The sequence below is a fragment of the Theobroma umbraticum genome, unplaced genomic scaffold (genome assembly GCF_002168275.2).
Source record: "Theobroma umbraticum cultivar Fairchild unplaced genomic scaffold, ASM216827v3 scaffold_130.0, whole genome shotgun sequence".
Classification (NCBI taxonomy): Eukaryota; Viridiplantae; Streptophyta; class Magnoliopsida; order Malvales; family Malvaceae; genus Theobroma; species Theobroma umbraticum.
This window is the reverse complement of record NW_018397264.1, coordinates 7,141,460-7,161,025: the sequence shown is the minus strand read 5'-3', so window position 1 is coordinate 7,161,025 and position 19,566 is coordinate 7,141,460. Positions and strand designations below refer to the sequence as shown.

Genomic DNA, 19,566 nt, shown 5'->3' with positions numbered 1-19,566 from the left:
TTAAGTTTTTATGTTTCTATTTTGAGTCATAAATTTTTATGATTGATAATTGATTTAATTCAAATGATATTTGTTATTCTATATTATGTGACATTAATACGTTATGCTAATATGTCACAATGAATAATAATATGATATGTTGATATAACATGATAATATGATTATATGATTTTTATATTTTTATATTAAAATTATATTAATGTCATGAGAGCATAAAATGATAAGTATTATTTTGATTAAATATAATTAATCAATTATTAGTTATAAAATTTATTACTTTTTTTGTATAAATTACTTGATTAATATAAAAAAATTAAAAATAAAAATATATTGATATGTTATAACGAATAATGATATGTTGATATGACAATATAACATGATTATATATTTTTTTATTTTTACATTAACATCATATTAATATTACTAGAACATAAAATGATAAGTATTATTTTAATTAAATATAAATAATTAATTATTAATTATAAAATTTATTATTTTTATTCGTATAAATTACTTAATTAATATAAAATAAAACTAAAGATGAAGATAAAAGAAATGAGAGTCCAATTAGGCTCAGCCCACCAGACAAATCTGGGTCTAGGATATACAAATAATTAATATAAAAAAGAATTAAAGATGAACACAAAGAAAAAAAGGTGAGAGTCCAATTGAACTCAACCCACTTGGCAATCTGGATCTAGGATGCACCGGCTCAGTATCCTTTCACTGTTGGTAGCGGGAGGTTTTCGCTGCTCTGTTAAACCAGCCTCACGCGGAGCCCTCCTCTCTAGGAACCAAGAAGCCCAAGCCTACGTTCGGGCCACATGGTTCAACTACCAGCTTGAAACGGTCAAACCAGAGAGTCGCATCCACGGATCCTGCCTTGCGGGCATAGTTATTGTCCAATCACCCGATGCCCCCGTTCGGGTGATAAGCTAGCGCAACCTAGCTCGGCGAGCAGGCACTGTTCTTCGTTCTGTTCTATAGTAGGCTTTCCACATGTAAGATGTCCATGTGGGATAAAGGGTTTTAGGCAATGCCGAGGAGACCAAAGGGGACTCCTTAACCAATGCTTCCCACTGACTCGGTTAATGAATAATTGGGCTCTTTAGACTCAGCAGGTTGCCTACTTAATGCTCATATTGATTTTGATTGTTGTTTTCAGAGCTGTGTGGGGGTTAAGAGTTCAAAACTATAGCTGTTTCCTCATGGAATAGACAGTATTTTGGGTGGCATCTCTCATTAAACTCTAGCAAGAACCATGTTTAATGACAGAAGAATTTCCTGAATGATATAGCAAAGTTGTTAGATGTTGCTTTGGAGAAAGAAAGGTCCCTTTTGCATAATCATGAGTGGTTTTCTTCGAAATTGATTTATAGCTTAATTCTAATGTATTTTGAAAAAATAAGTTTATCATGATATAAAATCAAGTATTATCTTATTTTTTTATCTTTTCATAATTCATATCATATGATAAATACGTTATTTTTACATAAAAAGCATTAAACTAGTAATAGAACAAATTTTACATTAATTAACCAAAGATAAATATTCATCTTTAAAATTCAACATATAAGAATTACAGCAAAATTAATATAAACCAAGCTCTATGAGCAGACGGCTATAATTCATTACTCCATAACTATAGTTTTAGGCTTTCAGCTTGTATGGGTAGAAGAAGGCTTCAAACTTTCTATTGCAGCTAAATATAAGCCTCAAAAGACTGTTTTAGACAATGGCCGAGAATAAAAAACGATGTTCTCTCACCATTCATTTGCGAAAGAGAATGAACAAAGCTTTACAACCCACAACTTTGGACAATGAGTTATATATGGAAAACTTCAACAACCCCCTGTGTTTCGTCGGGCTCTCTCTACCTCACAGCTTGTTAACAGAAAATAACGGTTTTTTAAATGGTTCATGTTGTCGGGTTCCCTCCCTGTCGCCTTGTATATATATATACCTCATTCCACCATAGCTTCCCAAACCAGAGCCCAAGGGGCAAGAGCTAATAATAAAGGAGCCCCAACAGCTCTGTAAGGTTTTCATTTCTTTTGTATATCAAAGGAAAAAAAAAAATCAGATAAGGAAAAACTTCAGTTGTTTGAAGATGGGAAAGAAGGTTGCTATCATCAGCGTTTGCTCTGTGTTCCTGGTGGCCATGGTAGTTGCTGTGGCAGTTGGTGTTAGCCGCAGCCACAGTGGAAGCGGTAACGGTGGTGGTGCAACTCCTACAGGTGAGATATCGACTTCTACCAAGGCGATCAAAGCCATTTGCCAACCCACTGATTACAGAGAAACATGTGAGAAAAGCCTCTCATCTGCCAACACCACTGATCCCAAGCAGCTTATCAAGATTGGCTTCCAAGCCGCTATCTCTGAGATTGAGAAAGTAATCGCCAACTCATCCACCGTGAAAGAGGCAGCCAAGGACCCAATGGCCCGTCAGGCTCTTGAGAATTGCCATGAGCTCATGGACTATGCCATTGATGATCTTAAGAACTCTTTCAATCAACTGGGGGAATTCGACTACAGCAAACTCGATGAGTACGTCGAAAACCTCAAGATTTGGCTCGGTGGTGCCATCACATACCAACAAACTTGCTTGGATGGATTCATCAACACAACCGGTGAAGCCGGAAAAAAGATGCAGGCGCTTTTGAAGACTTCTCAGGAGCTCACTAGCAATGGTTTGGCCATGGTTTCTGAGATTTCTTCAATCCTCGGCAACCTCAACATTCAAAACATCGGCGAAATCAGCACTGGCCAACGTAGGCTCTTTGCTGAGAATGGTTTCCCTATGTGGGTCAGCTCAGAGAAGCGCTCCCGCATTCGGCAAACTCCTGCAACTATTAAGCCTAATGTTGTCGTTGCCAAAGACGGAAGCGGCAAATACACCAGCATCAACGAGGCCCTGCAAGAGGTCCCCAAGAACAATCCCACCACATTTGTCATCTACATTAAGGCTGGAGTTTACAAGGAGCAAGTGATCGTCACCAAGAGCATGACCAATGTTATGTTCATTGGAGATGGCCCCACCAAGACCAAGATCACCGGTGACTTGAACTACGTTGATGGAACTGGCACATTCAGGACTGCAACAGTTGGTAATTACAGTACTGCTTTGATATAATTTTCAGTAAATATTTCCCCACGTACGAAACCAGGATATAATAATGTGTTTGCTTTTCGAATCTTTGCAGGTGTGGTCGGTGATGGATTCATAGCCAAGGACATTGGCTTCGAGAACTCTGCTGGAGCAATCAAGCACCAAGCTGTAGCACTACGTGTGCAGAGCGATCAATCCATCTTCTACAACTGCCAGATGGATGGTTACCAAGACACCCTCTACGCCCACAGCCACCGTCAATTCTACAGGGACTGCACCATCTCTGGAACCATTGACTTCATCTTCGGCGATTCCTCTTCCGTCTTGCAGAACTGCAAAATCATCGTCAGGAAGCCACTGGAGAACCAACAATGCATCGTCACCGCCCAAGGAAGGATCGAACGTCGTGAGATCTCCGCCCTTGTTCTCCAGAACTGCACCATCTCTGGCGACCCAGAGTACCTCCCTGTGAAGGACAAGAACAAGGCATACCTCGGCCGCCCATGGAAGGAGTTCTCCAGGACCCTCATCATGCAATCTCAGATCGATGACATCATTGCTCCAGAGGGATGGTTGCCCTGGAACGGTGACTTCGCTCTCAACACTTTATGGTACGCTGAGTTCGGCAACAGGGGCCCTGGTGCAGTTCAGACCCAAAGGGTTACCTGGAGGGGCATCAAGAAGATCAATGCACGTATAGCTCGGAGGTTCACCCCTGGCGAGTTCTTGCGCGGTGACGACTGGATCCCCAAGGCCGGTGTTCCTTACACTCCTGGCTTGATTCGTGGACTGTAGACAAAAATCAAAACATGGAGATGATGAACAGCTTATAGTAATTAGTGTTACAATTTATTTATATATATATATAAATTCTCCACATTGTATTGTTTTCTAATGCCCTGTCAAATTTTAGATTACCCCTTGGGCACTAATGATTAAATAAATTGGCAAAACCCAAAATCAAAGAAAAAAAAAAACAAAACAAAACATAAAAAGTTTGATCATGAGATCAATATCATTTGCTGTTTTCCTATAGAGATTTTCTTTTTTTTGGCAATTTGAGCTGTGACTTTTGAATTTCAATTCTCTTTTGTCAATAATAATTGTGACAAAAATTCCAGTGTACTTAGAAAACTACTCTTCCAACTTTTCCCTTCAGTAATTAAAGATTTAACTTATTCAAAAGAAGCAAAGGAACCTATTACAAGGGGAACATAATTGCAGGGCCATGATCCTTGTGTTTAAATGTTTGTCTTTCCTTAATTTCTACAAAATTGAAAATAAAATTTTGATTTTTTTATACATTTTATATTAAAATTTGAATTTTTTTATAAATATAAGTATTTAATTATTTTTATATTAAAAATAAAAAATTACAAAAAATAATTTATATAAAAAAATTTTAAGAAGGAAAAAATAATTCATTTTAAATAATCTAGAAAAAAAAGGGGTTAAGGAAAAGGACCGATGAAATATGATATTCTTAAATGTATAATTGGGCTTAAAAAGAAAGTAAAAACCCCCGAATGGCCCATGCTCCCCAAAATGGGCCAAAAAGCCCAACTATATAACAACCCAGCCCAATGCTTCTTCTCGTCAAACAAACAGTCCAGCATTCGTCGAGCAAGCGGGAAAATTGCCCGTCGAAAGTTTTTGAAATATCTCTCTCTCTTCGCCATATCCACCGGCCTTTGCTGCAGAAGGAAACCCCAAGGTTCCTCATTTTCCCTCAATTTCCAAAATTTTCTCAGGAAACAAACAGTAAAAAACCCCCAATTTGCACCACCCCAAAACCCTAGGTCTGCCAATGAATTCGAGTGACCAGCAACAACGAAATAACGCGAAGCTAAACCCTAACTACGGAAGAAGAAGATGACTAGCAACCAAAACGACGGAGATTCAGGAGGTGGTGAGTTGGGAAAGGTCCACAGGGTCCAGCCGGAGCGTGACTTGGAAGCCAATTGGGAAGTCGATCTCGCCAAAAAACTTGAAGAGTATCTCTTGAAGATTTGCTCCGGTGAAATTACTGGCTCCCAAAGCGATGACGGATATAGCTCCGTGAATTTCGCTGAAGGTTCTTCCTTAATTTCCAATTTACACCCCAAAGAAAAAAAGAAACCTTTTTTTTTTTTTGGTTCTCATGTGGTTTTTAATTAATTTATATATGTATTTTTTTTTCTGCTGTAGCTGCGTTGCTGCTTCAGGGTTCGGTTCAAGTGTATAGCCGGAAAGTAGAGTATCTATACAACTTGGTTTTGCATGCTTTGGAGTTTCTTTCTCAGAAGAGGTTCTTTGTTTTTCATCTTTTAAGAATTTTTCTCCTTTATTTTGTTTTCGGTGTTATTTGGATATTGTTGTATTCCATGTGAATAAGGATTGATGCTCAATATGAAGCATTGTAATTGCATTCACTAAAAAAAATGTTAGAAGAGGAATTATCAAAAGGTCTCTCGGGTTAACCTGTTATAAATGGTACATGCCATTTGAAACAGGCAGCAGGATCAACCGGAAGGCGCATCAGTCGATCCTGAACAAGTTGCTTCTAAGGCTTCTTCAGATGAAGACAATGATCAATTTTGGGGCTTAGATGACATCCCAGGTACCCTTAAACTGCTAACCTCTCTTTTCCTTTTTTTTTTCTTTTCATTTGGTTGAAATTTAACTGCTAGTATCAGCTGAAATGAGCTTATATTTGCAGTGGAAGCAAAGATTTACTTAGATAGTTCAGCCAACAAAGACACTTTGTTGAATCACTTTGTCAAGCCCCCTGCAAATTTAGTTGTTCTTGAAGGTGATTGCTTGGACACTTCTGGTGATGGCAGCGAATTAGAGTCCTATCTGGTATTACAGTTGCTTCACTCTATAGTATGATGAAGTTTGACCAACTTTGCAGCCTAACTCTTTGATTGATTTTTTTGTGGTTGTAGTTGGCAACAAATGATCTCTACCAGGATTTTATTCTATTAGATCCTTGTGATGCAGTAGCGGTTGACAATTATTTGAAGGGTAATGAAGCTGGTAAAGAAGAATATGGCATTTATAGGGGTAGTTCAAGGCGCAAGAGCTTTCAGTCTCCCACACGACGTTCAGGGGGGACTGCACATAAATCATATCTTGGAAAAAACAAGAATGCTAATGTTAATCAATCTCCTAGGGTTGATTGCGACTTTGGTGTTAATGACTGTAATACGGGGCCTGATCCTCCTGACGATGATAATTTTGGAAATGTAGATCATGGATTTGATATGGATGATAGGTATTCAGAACCTAGAGACTTACATGATTCAGATGATGATGATAGTGATCCATGGAAACCTCTGAATCCCCATGAACCAGGAAACTTGAAAGTGAGGCCTTTCAAAAAGGGTAATTAAAATTTTGTATCTCCTGCCTGCTTGTTCTACCTATATAATTTAGTTCAGTACTTAATATTGGGCTTCTTTTGATTTTTCTTCACAAGCAGTAAAAGCTTCCAAAAGGATTGGGGTAAATTCTACGAAGATTATTCCTATAACTACTCTGTTTCCACTAGCTAGATTGCATGGTCCCATTAGTCCAGAACTAACAGAGATGTGGGAGAGGTGGCAGAGTGCCTTTGAAAGACAGAGGGAGTCTACGTCTCCTCCATTATATGAAAAGGTATATTTACTGAAAGTTGTGCTTTGGTGAGCCTGATGCATGGTTGGTTGTGAAACATGTTTGCTTATTTCAGCTTCGGCAATCACTATCTGGTCGGGGAAGTGGAGCTGCTGATGCTTTTGCTAATTTGGAAGACGGCAATGAAGACAGTGGATATCATGGTGAGAATGCTGATTTTGGTGGACCAGATTTTGATGTGCCAGAGAATATGTCTATGGATGAAGAATTACCTTTTCACAATGAGAAGGTTAGCATATCAGTGTGTGATCGTATATGATATTTACCCACTAGAAAGTATGAGATTTTCTGTTGTTGCTCATTCATTGCTCTTTCATAGCATGAGGATTTCGGAACCAATGAAATGTTTGACCATGGCGATCCATATTCTCAAGCAAGCCTGGAAGATCTCTGTCGCTCTCACCTAGTAAGCATACTTTCTCTTTACATTTAAACAAGCAAACAGTGGTAAGCCTTTTCCCACTGTGTGTGGTGGAACATGGATCCTATGATGCCATTCTGCACTGTTGAGGACCATATTTTTTGGTTTTACCTTTGAGATGAAGAATTATCTTAAAAGAAGAGAAAGGAAATGTTATATGTGTTCCTTGTTGTCTAAGAAGGTACTTAATATATTTGTTCTGCTAACCTACATCTATTTTCTCTTTCAAAAGTAAAAAAGAAAGAAAACAGCCTTATTTGTTGTATTCTAGTCACTGGATTAGCCCATCAAGAAGTTGTGACTGGTTTAGAGAATAAAGATGCTTGATTATCTGTAATATATGTTTTAGCGTTATCTGGAATTTTGCCTTGCATGCATTTATATTTGGTTTATCCGTTTCCTCTTCCATCTCATTTGTTGAAAGCAGTGAATAGAAACTGCAGCAAGTTAGACAAAGCCTGGCACCATAAACTTGCAGTGAACTATTCTTTGTTGCCAGATTGTTGCTTTATGTATTACACGTATTTTGTCATGCAGGATGCTCTCCTTGCCAGCATTGCTGAAAACGAGAAGCAAACTGAATTGGCTGCTCGAGTCTCATCATGGAAGCAGAAAATTGAGCATAACTTGGAAGAGCAGGTAAATTAAAGTAGCTTCAATTCCTTTTCTTAAATTCATTTTTGGTTTTGCATTATTATAACCACTAATCTTTTGTCACTATTATTGCTCTTCTAAGTTTGTGCTTTTTTGTGGCAGTTTAGACTAAGGATAGCTTTTGTTTTTAATAGGATTCACATCCTCCATTTGATATTCATGAGTATGGTGAAAGAATTCTTGACAAACTATCACTTGAAGCTGACAATGGAAATGTCATGCCATTCACTGATGTTGTTAAGGGCCAAGAAAAACATGATGTTGCTCGATCCTTTTCTGCACTTCTCCAATTGGTATTATGTTTTTCTCATTTTTAAGTAGATTTCAAGGCTCATTTTTCTCTAGCTAGAAGTAGTTTAGCTAAATTTTGTAGTAATTTTCCAACACAAAACTTCATTATGCTTTCCTATTGTTCAAAAGAAAAAACAAGAAGTCTTGTGCTCTTGTTCTGTATACAGTTCAATATCTTAAAGGAATTAGCTCGAGAAGTTATCCCAAATGGAGGCACTTATCATTACTTGTGCATTAACAAGGCTACTGTTAACATTTTTTCATGCAGGTGAATAATGGAGATGTTGATTTAGATAGAAGTGGAGTTCATAGTGAGTCTGTCTGTTATTCGGCTGTAAACCCATTCCATGTCCAGCTCCTAAAGCATGACAAGAGAAGGGTGGAAACTCAATTTCGAATGTCCAAAAAGAGAGGTAAATCACCCTTGAGAAAAGAACCTTCAAAGGGTGACTGGAATAAATCTTCACCAGAGAAATCTCCATCTGTCAAGTTAGATTCAGATTACGGATCAACAAAATTGTCATCACAACCAAATTGCAAACTTTCTGTGAAGCTTGGGCAGTTTGGTGGTGTAAGGTGCACTCCTGAAGCCAAGAGGAGACGAAGTTCTCGTTTAGTTGAACCTGTCGACTTGCACTCTGCAGGGTGACACAAACATCAAATAGAAGTTAGGCCAGTCTGCAGCTGAATAGCTCAGAACACTTCACCATTGTTTTAGATTATTTTGACAATGTTTAGCTATCAAATTGTATAACCGGTGTAACTTATTCCTAGGATGTACTTAATCAGTCACAATGTCTTGTAATAACATACTATCACTAATTTTCCATGTAGATCTTGGTTTTCGGCTATGTAATAACATCAACCTGCTTCTTTCTAATTATCCAAGATAGCAAGAAGGATGCTTGTTTTAGATTTCTTCTTAGTACACATTCCAGTTTGTAATGTAAAGTAATCTTTAGCCACTGGCTAGCGGTTTCCATTCTTCCAAAGAACTTCTTATTGATTTATACTGATCAATGTTCTGGTGAAATTGTTGCATCTTTCTTTGAACTAAGGATGTGTCATTCATTTGGGATGGACCTGGCCCATATGATAAACCCAACCTAAACTAGGGTTGCTATGTGGGATAGGGTAAGTTTTTATATGGGTCTGAACTACTCTTGAAAAGTGTATGAAATTCTCGTGACGGGGATCCATAGGGTATCTCCTGGCCCGAATGGAGTTATTTTAGATTTTTCGGAGGCTCCGAACACAAAGAGAAGATCTAATGGAAATTTTATGACCTAGTAAAGGTGACACAGATTATAAAAATATCTTTAAATGTGAATGTTAACTTTGAATTAAGAATATTTCAATAATTTCTGCAAAGTCAAGCCAATGAAGTCTGCCAAGTTTATGCTAAAAATTCCACATCCCAACATGCCTCAATCATATGCCAAAGACCAACAACTACATTGATCAAGAGAAAACATACGTATTCATTGAATTAAAAAATGTCTTTGATAAACCAATAATTACGTGGAAGAGAGGTCATGTCTCCCTCCCATGTGATAATGTGACCATGGCTATTTCAACCAACCAAGAAACCCACAAGTTTTCTATGCTGAAAATTGTAAGTAAATACTTGACAGAAACCACTTGACGTGGCTGGCTTTTCCATCAACTGCGTGTCTACGGCTCTAATTTTCTATTTGCTTTCCATTGGAAAAATGAAAGGCTTTCCCACCTGAAAGGCTAAAACCCTCTAACATAAACCAATGGCTCCCCAGCTCATGTCACATCTTGGGTTTGGACTTTGTGCCGATAACTTGCCATACCAGAGTAAGAAAGAGAGACATGGCGTGCTCACGGAGTTGGAAAAAAAGGATCCATCCATGATCCATGGATCTGGGTATTCTTCACTTAACCCACCAGTGAAAGTTAAACCGATCTTATGAGCTAAACTTCACAGGTGGTCAACCCTTTTTTGTCTCTTACTGGGATGTCTGAGACCTTGGAAATTCGGACCAAGTCAAAACGAAATTCCCCAAAAGCATGTCTGCTGCTGTCCACCGTCTTCAGAGCCTGAATTCTCTACAAAGCCCTTTGTCCTGTCCATTATTTTACGTTTCCATTGGATCCCGATTAGGCTTTGGAAGAGACAAATATGTACTTAATCATGTGCAGAAAGTGGAAACCGCGTGGGGAAACAGGAGTGAGAAGTGGAGAGGTTGTGGAGTGGAGGGGTTGAGCTTTTAGGTTTCAGCTTTTAACCATTGCAGATGCTGGGAAAGGGTAGGAGAGGGGTCCCCTGGCATGAATTTTCCTGCTCCCCTTCATTATGCCCGGTTAAGAAGTTAGGCAGAAGCCTGAAACACAGTCATTTAAAACAATTCAGAAGGATGTTAATGGCATAACCTGACCAAGGCTGCTTGCAATAATTTTACATAATTATCAAAGAGATGGCGGCTTTTATGGAAGGCAAGCTGACAAATGGTTTTCCAGGAAGGTGAGATAATCCCCAATAAACAAAAATGACTCAAAACAACAGGAATCAGAAGATGCAAATGTGGGTTGGCTTCTGCAGGTTAGGTTGGGTCAAATGGAGACATCTTTAGCGGCGCCACCACTAACTGATAATATTAAAATAACAATACTAATGTGTAATTAGTGATCAGATCTGGAGAAAAATAACGATTTCCTGATAAAATGATATTAGAGTTCAGATATACCCTTAAACACTCAAACGGATAAAGTAAGCCAGATAAATGACAAACTCAAGTATTCACTAATTAAATGAGATCTTGAACTTATAATCCTTAATGAATTGATAAGGAAATTAATAAGGGTAGAAATGATAAAATCAAAGAAATCCGATTCTATCGGTTCATGAAAGCTTAGGATTTGATTAATTGGGGTACGGGATAAGGTTAACAGAAAAAGCAAGAAAGAAAAAAATAAAATCAAAGACAGTCTAATGTTGACTTCAAACTGGTGGCTCAAATGGGCATACTACTTTGACTGGCAAAACCTTGTTCTTTGTCTTTGCCGTCGGCTTTCAAAAATATCTAACGATTCTAATATTAACTAGATTCATATTTATTAATATTTACTATGGAAAATTATCTTAGAATATAATTAAGATAAATCTTAAAGAAATTAAGCAAACAGTAAAATACAAAAGATATCTCAAATTTAATATATTTTTTTTCCGGGAAGGATGTTAAAAAAAGAAGAACAAATTAATTTAATCAGAGAAATCTATACACAGATTTTTACGATCAAATATTCACGCTCATCAACGTCAAATCTGCCACGTGTACATCAGTTGAGTCCAATAACGTCGAGGCTCGTGGATTCTGTCCCCCACGTCCTCGAATGAATGTCTTTTCACTTCGATAAGGTGAATCGGCCACCAGGATACGACTTTGTCTCACTGAGTGACACATCCCCGGAGTCAGCCCTGAGTTTGCCGTGTCTCCTCCCCGCCTCGCTCGATGTCCGACTCGGGCACAGTTATTGATCCACAACTCCCCGCGTTCATCGGCGAAGGACAAGGACTCGTTCCACTCCCTCTCCTATCTCTACTCAATATCCTCGTAAACGACAACATTCGACTCATCGGGGATTTATAAGACTGACTCGGCCCTGAGTCACAACCACTTGACTCACCTTCGAAACCTGCGGTGTTCCTTCTGGGAACCTCTATCGACAACTTCCTCCCAGCACCGACGGCCGATGTACCCGGCTGCCCCTCCTCGTGCCGACACGCGGAACACAATTCTGAGCTCTGATTTGATCCCGATTCTCCCCCCGACGGCTCATTAATCGTTAAAACTAAATCTCCCGGGTTGTCAGATACGGGTACGGACTCCTCAACGGGGGTCCGACAAAGGGGACACGTGGAGTGAGAGTGAAACCACATATCTATACACTCTAAATGGAAACTATGGTTGCACTGGGGCAAGACCCGACCCGATTCGTTTTCTTCGAATTCGGACAAACAAACGGCGCACTCGAGCGCGGAGTCGGGTGCGTCTTGGAGGAGAAAGTGAAAACCGGTAGCGACTTGAGCACACGCGCATCGAGACCGCGCGAGGCGGCGGGTACAGCATTAGCGTCGGGGTCAACGTAGAAGACAAGCTGCGTTCTCCGCGAATGGCGGCGAGGGTTACGGGAATGGCGGCGGCGGGCGCGGAGAAGGTACCAGCGGGCGTAGAGATGGAGGGTGAACATGAGGATTACCACGAAGAACAAAACGACGATTGCGCTGAGCATGATCTTGCCGCTCAAGGCATAGCTGCTGCTTGTTTCGGTCGGGACCCTGAATCTTTCTTGGTTTTCGCTCATAGCTTAAGGTGTTTTTTTCCAAGCTACGAGAGGCGGGCCTTTTGCTTTCTCTGTTTGGCTTGAGAGGGTTTTAGTGAAGGAAATTGTTAATTGGGATGACTACAAGGGAGGGAAGGAAAGTTCTTGAGGGTTTCTTAAGTAAGAGTTTGGAGTTGGTGTTTGAGTTTCCTTGCACCTGCTTCCTGGTCCTTCTTCAGTCTGACGGACGCCACGGTTGACGCGGGATTCTGTTAAATTGACTCTAGTGCCCTTTGCCCTTTCTCAGTACTGCTTTTGTTTATCCTTAATGGATATCAGTCTTGGCCCATTCTGGATTTGGGCTCAAATCGTCAAAGGGTCCAATTCATCTTTATTATAGCAATTAATCTTAGAGTCTTTTTTTAACCGAAAAATGACTGAGGGAAAAAAATTTTCTAAATAAAATATTTTATAAAAAAATTAATATTTTTTATTATTTGAATAAACCGTTAAAAATATTATTTTTTGTTTGTATCATTTTATGAAAAATATTTTTCACTATGGTGAAGTTATTTAAGTGTTGAAATAATAAATAATAGTTGATTAGAAAAAAATATTGATATTTGATTTTCACTAATTTGAGATCAAAATTAAGAATGAAAATAAAAATGAACAAAATCGATAGTGATATTTCTCAAAGCATTTAACTGCATATTTGTAATGAGAATAAATTTTAAAATTTTTTTCATCTTATCACTTTTTTTATCATAACTATTAAAATATAAATATTGATCGATTGTGTAAGATATCCAAAACTTACATTTATAAATATGTATTCATTAAATGATGATTATTAAAATATTTTTTATTATAATTATTTGTAAGATTTAAACATATTATAAATGTGCATTCATCAAATGATGATCATTGAAATATTATTTATTACAATTACTAGTAAGATTCATTCTATTTATAAATAAAAATTTTAATTGTACTGAATGGTTTCATTAAAAAAATATTTTTAAAATTTTAATTGTGTTGTATAATTTAAACACTAATATATTCAATTAATTTTTAAAGTTAAATATTAAAAATTTTGTTTTTTTAATATTGTAACTTAAATATCAAAATTCATCAAACTTATACTTTTAAACTTGATATAAAAATTCTTTTTGTTGTTCTTTGAGCATAAGATATTTTTCATGATTAATCCTATTGACTCGTAAAATGTTTTACATTTAGAATTAATTTTTCATTTTCCAAACAAGCATAAGTTTTAAAAACGTTTTTCAAAAAATATTTTACTACAAAACAAACGAACTCTTAATTGAAAAGTTAAATATACGACAATGGATCTCATATCAGTAGAAATGATATGAATCTTATAAGGATCTTTCATTAAGTTTATATGTATATTTTTTAAGTTAGAAAAATAGACCCATAATAAGTAATATCAAAATTTATTTAATTCTTCATTGACATAAGGTCTTCTATAAGAGAAATTAAGGGGGAAATAAGTTCAGATTATAATAGATCTTTCTTTTCTATAAGCGAAAAAAATTATTGGAACTATGGTGTTGTATGATTGAGTGCACATCAGTAAAAACAAGGTAAATTTTGAACTAACAGATGTATCTTGGAGTGAGAACATGAGCAGGATACATCATGCTTAGGACAAATTTTGCTATTTTTATGGAAGGATAGTTTTGTCCTTCCCAATTGCTGCAAGGAAAAAAGTTTGGGGCATTATTCATCAATGGAAGCAGAGAATCATATTTATGTTGAGGTTAGGATATATTCGTTTTTTCTGACAAGATATAACATTCTTTTTAAGTTATTAATAATTTATGTGTAGTTGGCTTTTTGCATCAGGACCTTACTCAGCTGACACTGAGAGGGTGAGAGATAAATGGCTAATCCAGCCAAACGTCTGACAGTGACAGTGTCTGGGTTCAAAACAAGCTTAAATGGAAAAAGGAAAGGCTTGGTTGGGCCTTGGGCCTGCAGAACTTTGTTGATCATTGAATCCAGATTGCTTGGGTTGGAGACCTTTGGAAAGTTACAACATTATATCATTAAAAATCACCCATGCAAATTAGTGGGATTTCTTTGTTTTAGAGCTGTTTCTTTGAATGTCATGGATTCTCTTGCTCCTGCTGCTGTGCTGCAAGCAAAATTTGCTTCCTCTTCTTCGTACCCGTGATGTATCAGTATCATAATTAAAAAACAAATAGCAAACCATAAGGAAATTCACGTGATGCTCATGCCCCATTCTCATTTATCAAGAATTCAAGATGTTTCACACATAATGCTTCGTATGTAATAAAGCAGACTAATAGTCAAAGTTTCAGGTCTCTTCATTATAGAAAGAAGCCTCTCTCTCTCTCTCTCTCTAACTAGATTAGATTCCAAGGGACAGCACCTTATGTAGCAGACAATGCACAAAAAACAAATTTGGGGTGAAACTGAAGCTGCAATGGGATGGAATGGCTAAGATGATGGCAAGATTCATCAATATCTAGGTGACTGTTAGTATATCTGAGTTTGCATTTTCCGAGGATTAGATTATTATAAGGATCATCAGATCAAGCATGCAAATTAATTATTCAAAAAATACCAGGTAGAATTGGGATTTGAGTGCAAAAAGCTGATCATTTGCAGATTGTCTTGAGCAGTTATTAGATGCAGATTTTACCCAGTGTGTTCAGTGTTGCAACATGAAGGATTTGATGGGTTCAGGTTCTTTCCATGTGCTTCTTCTGTTCTCAATGAACTGTTGCTCATTTTAACAGGAATGAGTTAAGAATAAGTGGCAAACGTCAATGCTTATAATATGATTGTAATGAATAAAGAGAAAGATACTGCCCCCATTCCTTCATTTGTTTGTCCTTCTAGTATTGAAAGAGGTTCATGATTTAAGGTATATTCTTTCTAGTTCCTTTCAGGTTTTGCAATGTTTCCCAAAAGTCTAAACAGCTTTTGAAATTTGGGGTTTTCTTGTTGAAGGTGAGGGGGTAAGTAACTACTTTGATTAAGTGAAATTGTTCTTTTGTTTCATGGGAAAAAGCTCAAGAAAAGTTAGAAAACAAGAAACAGGAAAGCTAGTTTGATCCCAATGATTACAAGTAAGGGTAAAATGGGGCTGAAAGAGTTCTCTTTCGTTCTGTTAGAATTTAGAATTAAGAAACAAGACAAAAGATATTTTTCTAAGAGGAGACAGAACAGGAAAAAAACAAGAAGATATAGTTGCATATCCAAACTGACAAAATTTTAAAAAAATTCCCTGGGCTGCAATCTATGTTACAAGCTACAAATTTCAAAAACACAGATCTTATCTTGAATCAACTTTGAAAACAATTTCATGGTGAAATCAATGAAGAAAACAAAACAAAGAGCCAAGCTTGGGGGTTCTATCCATAATCCATGGCACATGGGGGGCTGACTGTGACTAGGGGCTCTCCTCGTTGTAAACTACTAGTAACTGTCCATCAACCTACTGTTACTAATTTTCCTACCGTCCTGCGAGGGAATGAGATAAAATAAAGTAAATTGTTAGTTAAATAGATAGTGGTGCCATTGGAAATCTAAAAAAGATGTTAACTTGGCATTTACTATGGTTTGCCACTTCCCAACGGCCATTCCCACCTTGAGCCCCCAAAGCTCTCCCCTTTTCCTTCACTTTCCCATCTCCTTATTTTGTCTTTCAAAAGTTCTATTTACACGAATTCCCTTTTCCCTCTCTGAGGGAGAAAACAGTTTCTAGTTAGCGAATTCTGTAACCAGAGAGAAAAGAGAGAATTTTCAGCAACAATGTCAAACAAGTCCCCAATCTTTCCAATGCCTGAGCCTCAGCACTTCAGTGACTATGGCTTTGACCCCCAAATCGACTATTTTCAGGTTTGTTATTCTTTAAAAACTCTCTTTTGTTCCCCTGTTAAGTTCTTTACTTACCCTTTGCTTGTTGCTGCCTAAAAAACCAGGTTTTGGAAGAAGCAAGGAAGCACAAGAGGGAAACATCAAGATCCATAGACTCTCTACATTTCAAGCTCCAAAAACCCATCTCGAAAGACGAGCATTCCAAGAAAACCCACAAGGCTAAAAAGAAGAAACGTTGGTGGAAAAATGCCCTGCTGTTCTTCAAGTGGAAGAAATGGACTCCACATGGCAAGAACCACCGTGACAATCTTGATCTAGATCTTGATCTTGAACCTGATGTCCATCGTGCAAGGGCTAGAGCTTTCAGGGCTTCAATTTCAGGACCTGTTTACATAACCGAGAGCAGGAGCGGTTCCAGCACTCCTTGCAGAACCACGAGCCGCCCATCTTCGGGTCCCTTGGCTGGAACTTTGACTCCTACAAGAAAAGGAGACGTGGCAATTCCTTATCTGAGTCTCAGGGAACTGAACATGGAGCAGCACCGCAGGGTTTCTACCTCTGCCATGCCCATATATTTGGTCACTTAACCAATCCAAGCTTTCTCTTGTTCTCTTTCAACCCATCTTTTTTCGGGTGAAGCTGGTTTTTTTCTGACCTATATATGTAATATGCCTAGCTTTGTTCTTGCGGGGCTTTGTTATCTTTTCGGGTTTGGCCCCACATTTCATTCGGGTTGTGCAAAGTGCAAGCTGCAAAGCAAAGTGGAGGGGAGGATATGCCTTCATCCTCCATTGCTCCTTTATTGATTTCTGCAAAGTAATGAACTCGTGCTTTGACTAAGACTCCTCATCTTTTTTCTTCTCCACTTTTACATTTTACTCATTTCATTGGAGTTAATTATTAGTATTGCTTCCATGCACAGAAACCAAAGAACCCTTTAGTTTAATCTTTTTACCAAGATGCTGCTTGATGGGTTAAGGTTAATCGTTCCCTTGAACAACGGCCTCTTTGGCCGTTGAAGTGTGAACATGAAAGATCCCCTTCGTATCCTTGGCGTAGTCTTTTGCTAGATTCGTTCTTCTTTTTCTATACACTTTTTAGATCAAGTGCAACCATTTGTCACTCGCAATGCCTGCTGATATTTTGTGGGTCATCGGATCGGTTTTCGGGACCATGTGATTTAGTCAATGTAGGACCCTCATCAAGATTCGAGGGAATGCTACGACCATGGCAAACGTTTGCTAGCGGCAGATGAGATCTGCTTGATTCTGTGGGTAACTCCTGGGGCCTAAATTGTCACAATGTTGTTAACGGCTATCTAACGAGAAAAGAAAAACAGTAAAACTTGAAAATATAGGTCGGCAAGCAAGCAGTCAAAGGAAGAGCAAGCGTTTGGGGTTCACAAGGCGAATCTATACATTTCACTAGATTAGATTAATCTTTTAAGAAGGGGGTAATATTTTGTAACAAGTGATAAAGTCAAACCATATTGGCAGGCCAAGTACTCCGGTGGATGAAGTAGAAAGGATGACCTATCTCCGAATGAGAGCATCCCAGATTGGAGTGGAAGGGAAATTATTGCATTAATAAACGTAAGGGTGATGTATAAATGTGAGAGCTGCATAACGGGGTAATATCTTGGTAACAATGTGAGCACAAGCAGCAACTTGACAAAGAGGCTTCATGGTCTGTTCAAAAGTTTGATCAATCTATTGCACAAGACTCCAAAATTAGGAGCGGCGGAAGCATGTGGCGGTTGGCTGCTTGCTGAATGCAACGCTCCTTGATGCAGATCAGAGCCTTTTTTTCACTTCACTGAACCTCATGGCAACGTCGTTTTCCTCCTGGAAACATGCTATTCAAATCCAACGTGCCCATTGTCAGTTGGGACTTCTTGGCAGGTGGTGGTAAATGCCAAATACGAAAAATACCCAACTTGCCATATTTATTCACCTAAAAACAAAAAACAAGACTACCCATTTTTGTGTTTTCATTTCTGGCTGAGCAATTATGGTAGGATTCAGACATTCAGCACTTTTCCTTCGAGGTAGGGTGTCCGTACTTTAAATGCTGAGAAAGAAAGAGAAAACTGAGAAGTCCCTCAAGGCTGATTCAAGACAATTTAATGCGTATTTCGTACAGAATAGGTATGTAATAATTACTCCAAATGATGTTCTCTTGTCATGGAAAGAAAAATTCTTCTTCATGTTAAATCTTTGGAGAAATAAGATGAGCTATTCTGAGAACAAGATGAGCCTTGTGCTATAAATTTCTTGGGGGCTTGCTTCAATTTTTTTCAAAGGCAAAAATGATGGGGTCTGCACTTTTCCAACATGCTGATGTTTACAGAAACTTAACCTTCCACATGGGAAAATTTTGGGGTTGCTTTGAAAACAAATTCAACCTTCTTTCTCTTAAAAGCTTTTGTCCAAATGGAAAAAAGTTAGGTGCTTAACCCATTGCCCATTTAGTCCAAAGCTTCAAATATCAATCATTAAAATAGTATTTGACAGAAGGGAAGCCATTACTAATCTAATAAATATCTCACTTTTTAGTTTGATCTTTCCTGATTAATACATACATCTTTTTAAGTAAAGGAATCCAGTCTAAATTTTCTCAGTAGAAAAAGTTATGCTTGATCAAAAAGAATTTGATCTTTGCTAACTCAATTATAAAAGAGTAAAGAATAAAAAGAAAAGTCTCCTTTTGAAAGTGGGAAATGTCCTCACCAGCGACACCTAACTATCCTGTTGGACAGTTGCAGCAGTTGACTTTCCCATAAGCTTGCCTGCAGGCTTAATAACCTTAACAGGCCTGTGCAAATATAAAATCTTCAGCCCTAGTGTTGGATGCCCATTCGGAGAGTAGCTAGTCTATTTAAGCCTAATTATAGCCCAAGCTTTAACCCCAGAAGAAAAGCCTAGTCCATAAACCTTGGTCTATGCCCATAATGCCATGGGCACAACCGAAAAGAACTCCTTATCCTTCCTCTCTTTCTAGGTACGGTTCTTTATCCATCCTTTGAATATGCATGTGCCATGGCTTTTCTTCTTGTTTCAGGTGATTTAGATTGACATTCTTAACTTCCAACTTTTGTTTGCAAGGAAAGAGAAAAATTCCAACCTTTGTTTTTCCCTTTATAACTATCAACTAATTGATAGTCAATTATTGAGTTAAATGCATTTTTTTGTCAACTTTCAATCCGGTTGGACTACTGTGAACTCGGTTAAACAGGTCATTGAACATTTAAAGAGATTGTTGTGCTACC

The 19,566-nt window shown here is 37.9% G+C and overlaps 4 protein-coding genes and 1 non-coding gene across 5 annotated transcripts; 3 read left to right on the top strand and 2 right to left on the bottom strand.

The window, feature by feature from the left end:
- Window positions 1-652: 652 nt before the first annotated feature.
- LOC149526886 (signal recognition particle RNA) lies at window positions 653-955 on the bottom strand. The gene has a single exon (XR_016351620.1).
- A 1,043-nt stretch (window positions 956-1,998) lies between these two features.
- On the top strand, window positions 1,999-4,224 carry LOC110421614 (putative pectinesterase/pectinesterase inhibitor 21). The gene is made up of 2 exons (XM_021435237.1): window positions 1,999-3,107; window positions 3,204-4,224. Exons 1-2 carry the CDS (start codon window positions 2,111-2,113, stop codon window positions 3,902-3,904), a joined length of 1,698 nt encoding a protein of 565 aa, XP_021290912.1. The 5' UTR covers window positions 1,999-2,110; the 3' UTR covers window positions 3,905-4,224.
- Window positions 4,225-4,754: 530 nt separating this feature from the next.
- Window positions 4,755-9,091, top strand: HEB2 (condensin-2 complex subunit H2-like protein). Its single transcript, XM_021435445.2, has 11 exons — window positions 4,755-5,183; window positions 5,297-5,396; window positions 5,602-5,708; window positions 5,808-5,950; window positions 6,037-6,475; window positions 6,573-6,748; window positions 6,822-6,995; window positions 7,086-7,172; window positions 7,725-7,826; window positions 7,976-8,134; window positions 8,401-9,091. The coding sequence occupies exons 1-11, from the start codon at window positions 4,982-4,984 to the stop codon at window positions 8,779-8,781; spliced, it is 2,070 nt and encodes a 689-aa protein (XP_021291120.1). The 5' UTR covers window positions 4,755-4,981; the 3' UTR covers window positions 8,782-9,091.
- Window positions 9,092-9,589: 498 nt separating this feature from the next.
- Window positions 9,590-12,678, bottom strand: ATL2 (TOXICOS EN LEVADURA 2). Its single transcript, XM_021436034.2, is given in 2 exon segments — window positions 9,590-12,143; window positions 12,146-12,678. Coding segments are annotated over 2 exon segments (891 nt in total). The 5' UTR covers window positions 12,465-12,678; the 3' UTR covers window positions 9,590-11,571.
- A 3,220-nt stretch (window positions 12,679-15,898) lies between these two features.
- Window positions 15,899-17,135, top strand: LOC110421967 (uncharacterized). Its single transcript, XM_021435702.2, has 2 exons — window positions 15,899-16,319; window positions 16,403-17,135. The coding sequence occupies exons 1-2, from the start codon at window positions 16,233-16,235 to the stop codon at window positions 16,883-16,885; spliced, it is 570 nt and encodes a 189-aa protein (XP_021291377.1). The 5' UTR covers window positions 15,899-16,232; the 3' UTR covers window positions 16,886-17,135.
- The last annotated feature ends 2,431 nt before the right edge of the window (window positions 17,136-19,566 follow it).

Bases quoted from the DNA above. Each gene is read 5' to 3' on its own strand.
- LOC110421967 (XM_021435702.2), top strand. From the start codon at position 16,233: ATGTCAAACAAGTCCCCAATCTTTCCAATGCCTGAGCCTCAGCACTTC. The intron at 16,320-16,402 runs GTTTGTTATTCT...CTAAAAAACCAG, and splicing joins CCCAAATCGACTATTTTCAG to GTTTTGGAAGAAGCAAGGAA.
- HEB2 (XM_021435445.2), top strand. From the start codon at position 4,982: ATGACTAGCAACCAAAACGACGGAGATTCAGGAGGTGGTGAGTTGGGA. The intron at 6,996-7,085 runs GTTAGCATATCA...GCTCTTTCATAG, and splicing joins TACCTTTTCACAATGAGAAG to CATGAGGATTTCGGAACCAA. The intron at 8,135-8,400 runs GTATTATGTTTT...TTTTTCATGCAG, and splicing joins TTTCTGCACTTCTCCAATTG to GTGAATAATGGAGATGTTGA.
- LOC110421614 (XM_021435237.1), top strand. From the start codon at position 2,111: ATGGGAAAGAAGGTTGCTATCATCAGCGTTTGCTCTGTGTTCCTGGTG. The intron at 3,108-3,203 runs GTAATTACAGTA...GAATCTTTGCAG, and splicing joins ATTCAGGACTGCAACAGTTG to GTGTGGTCGGTGATGGATTC.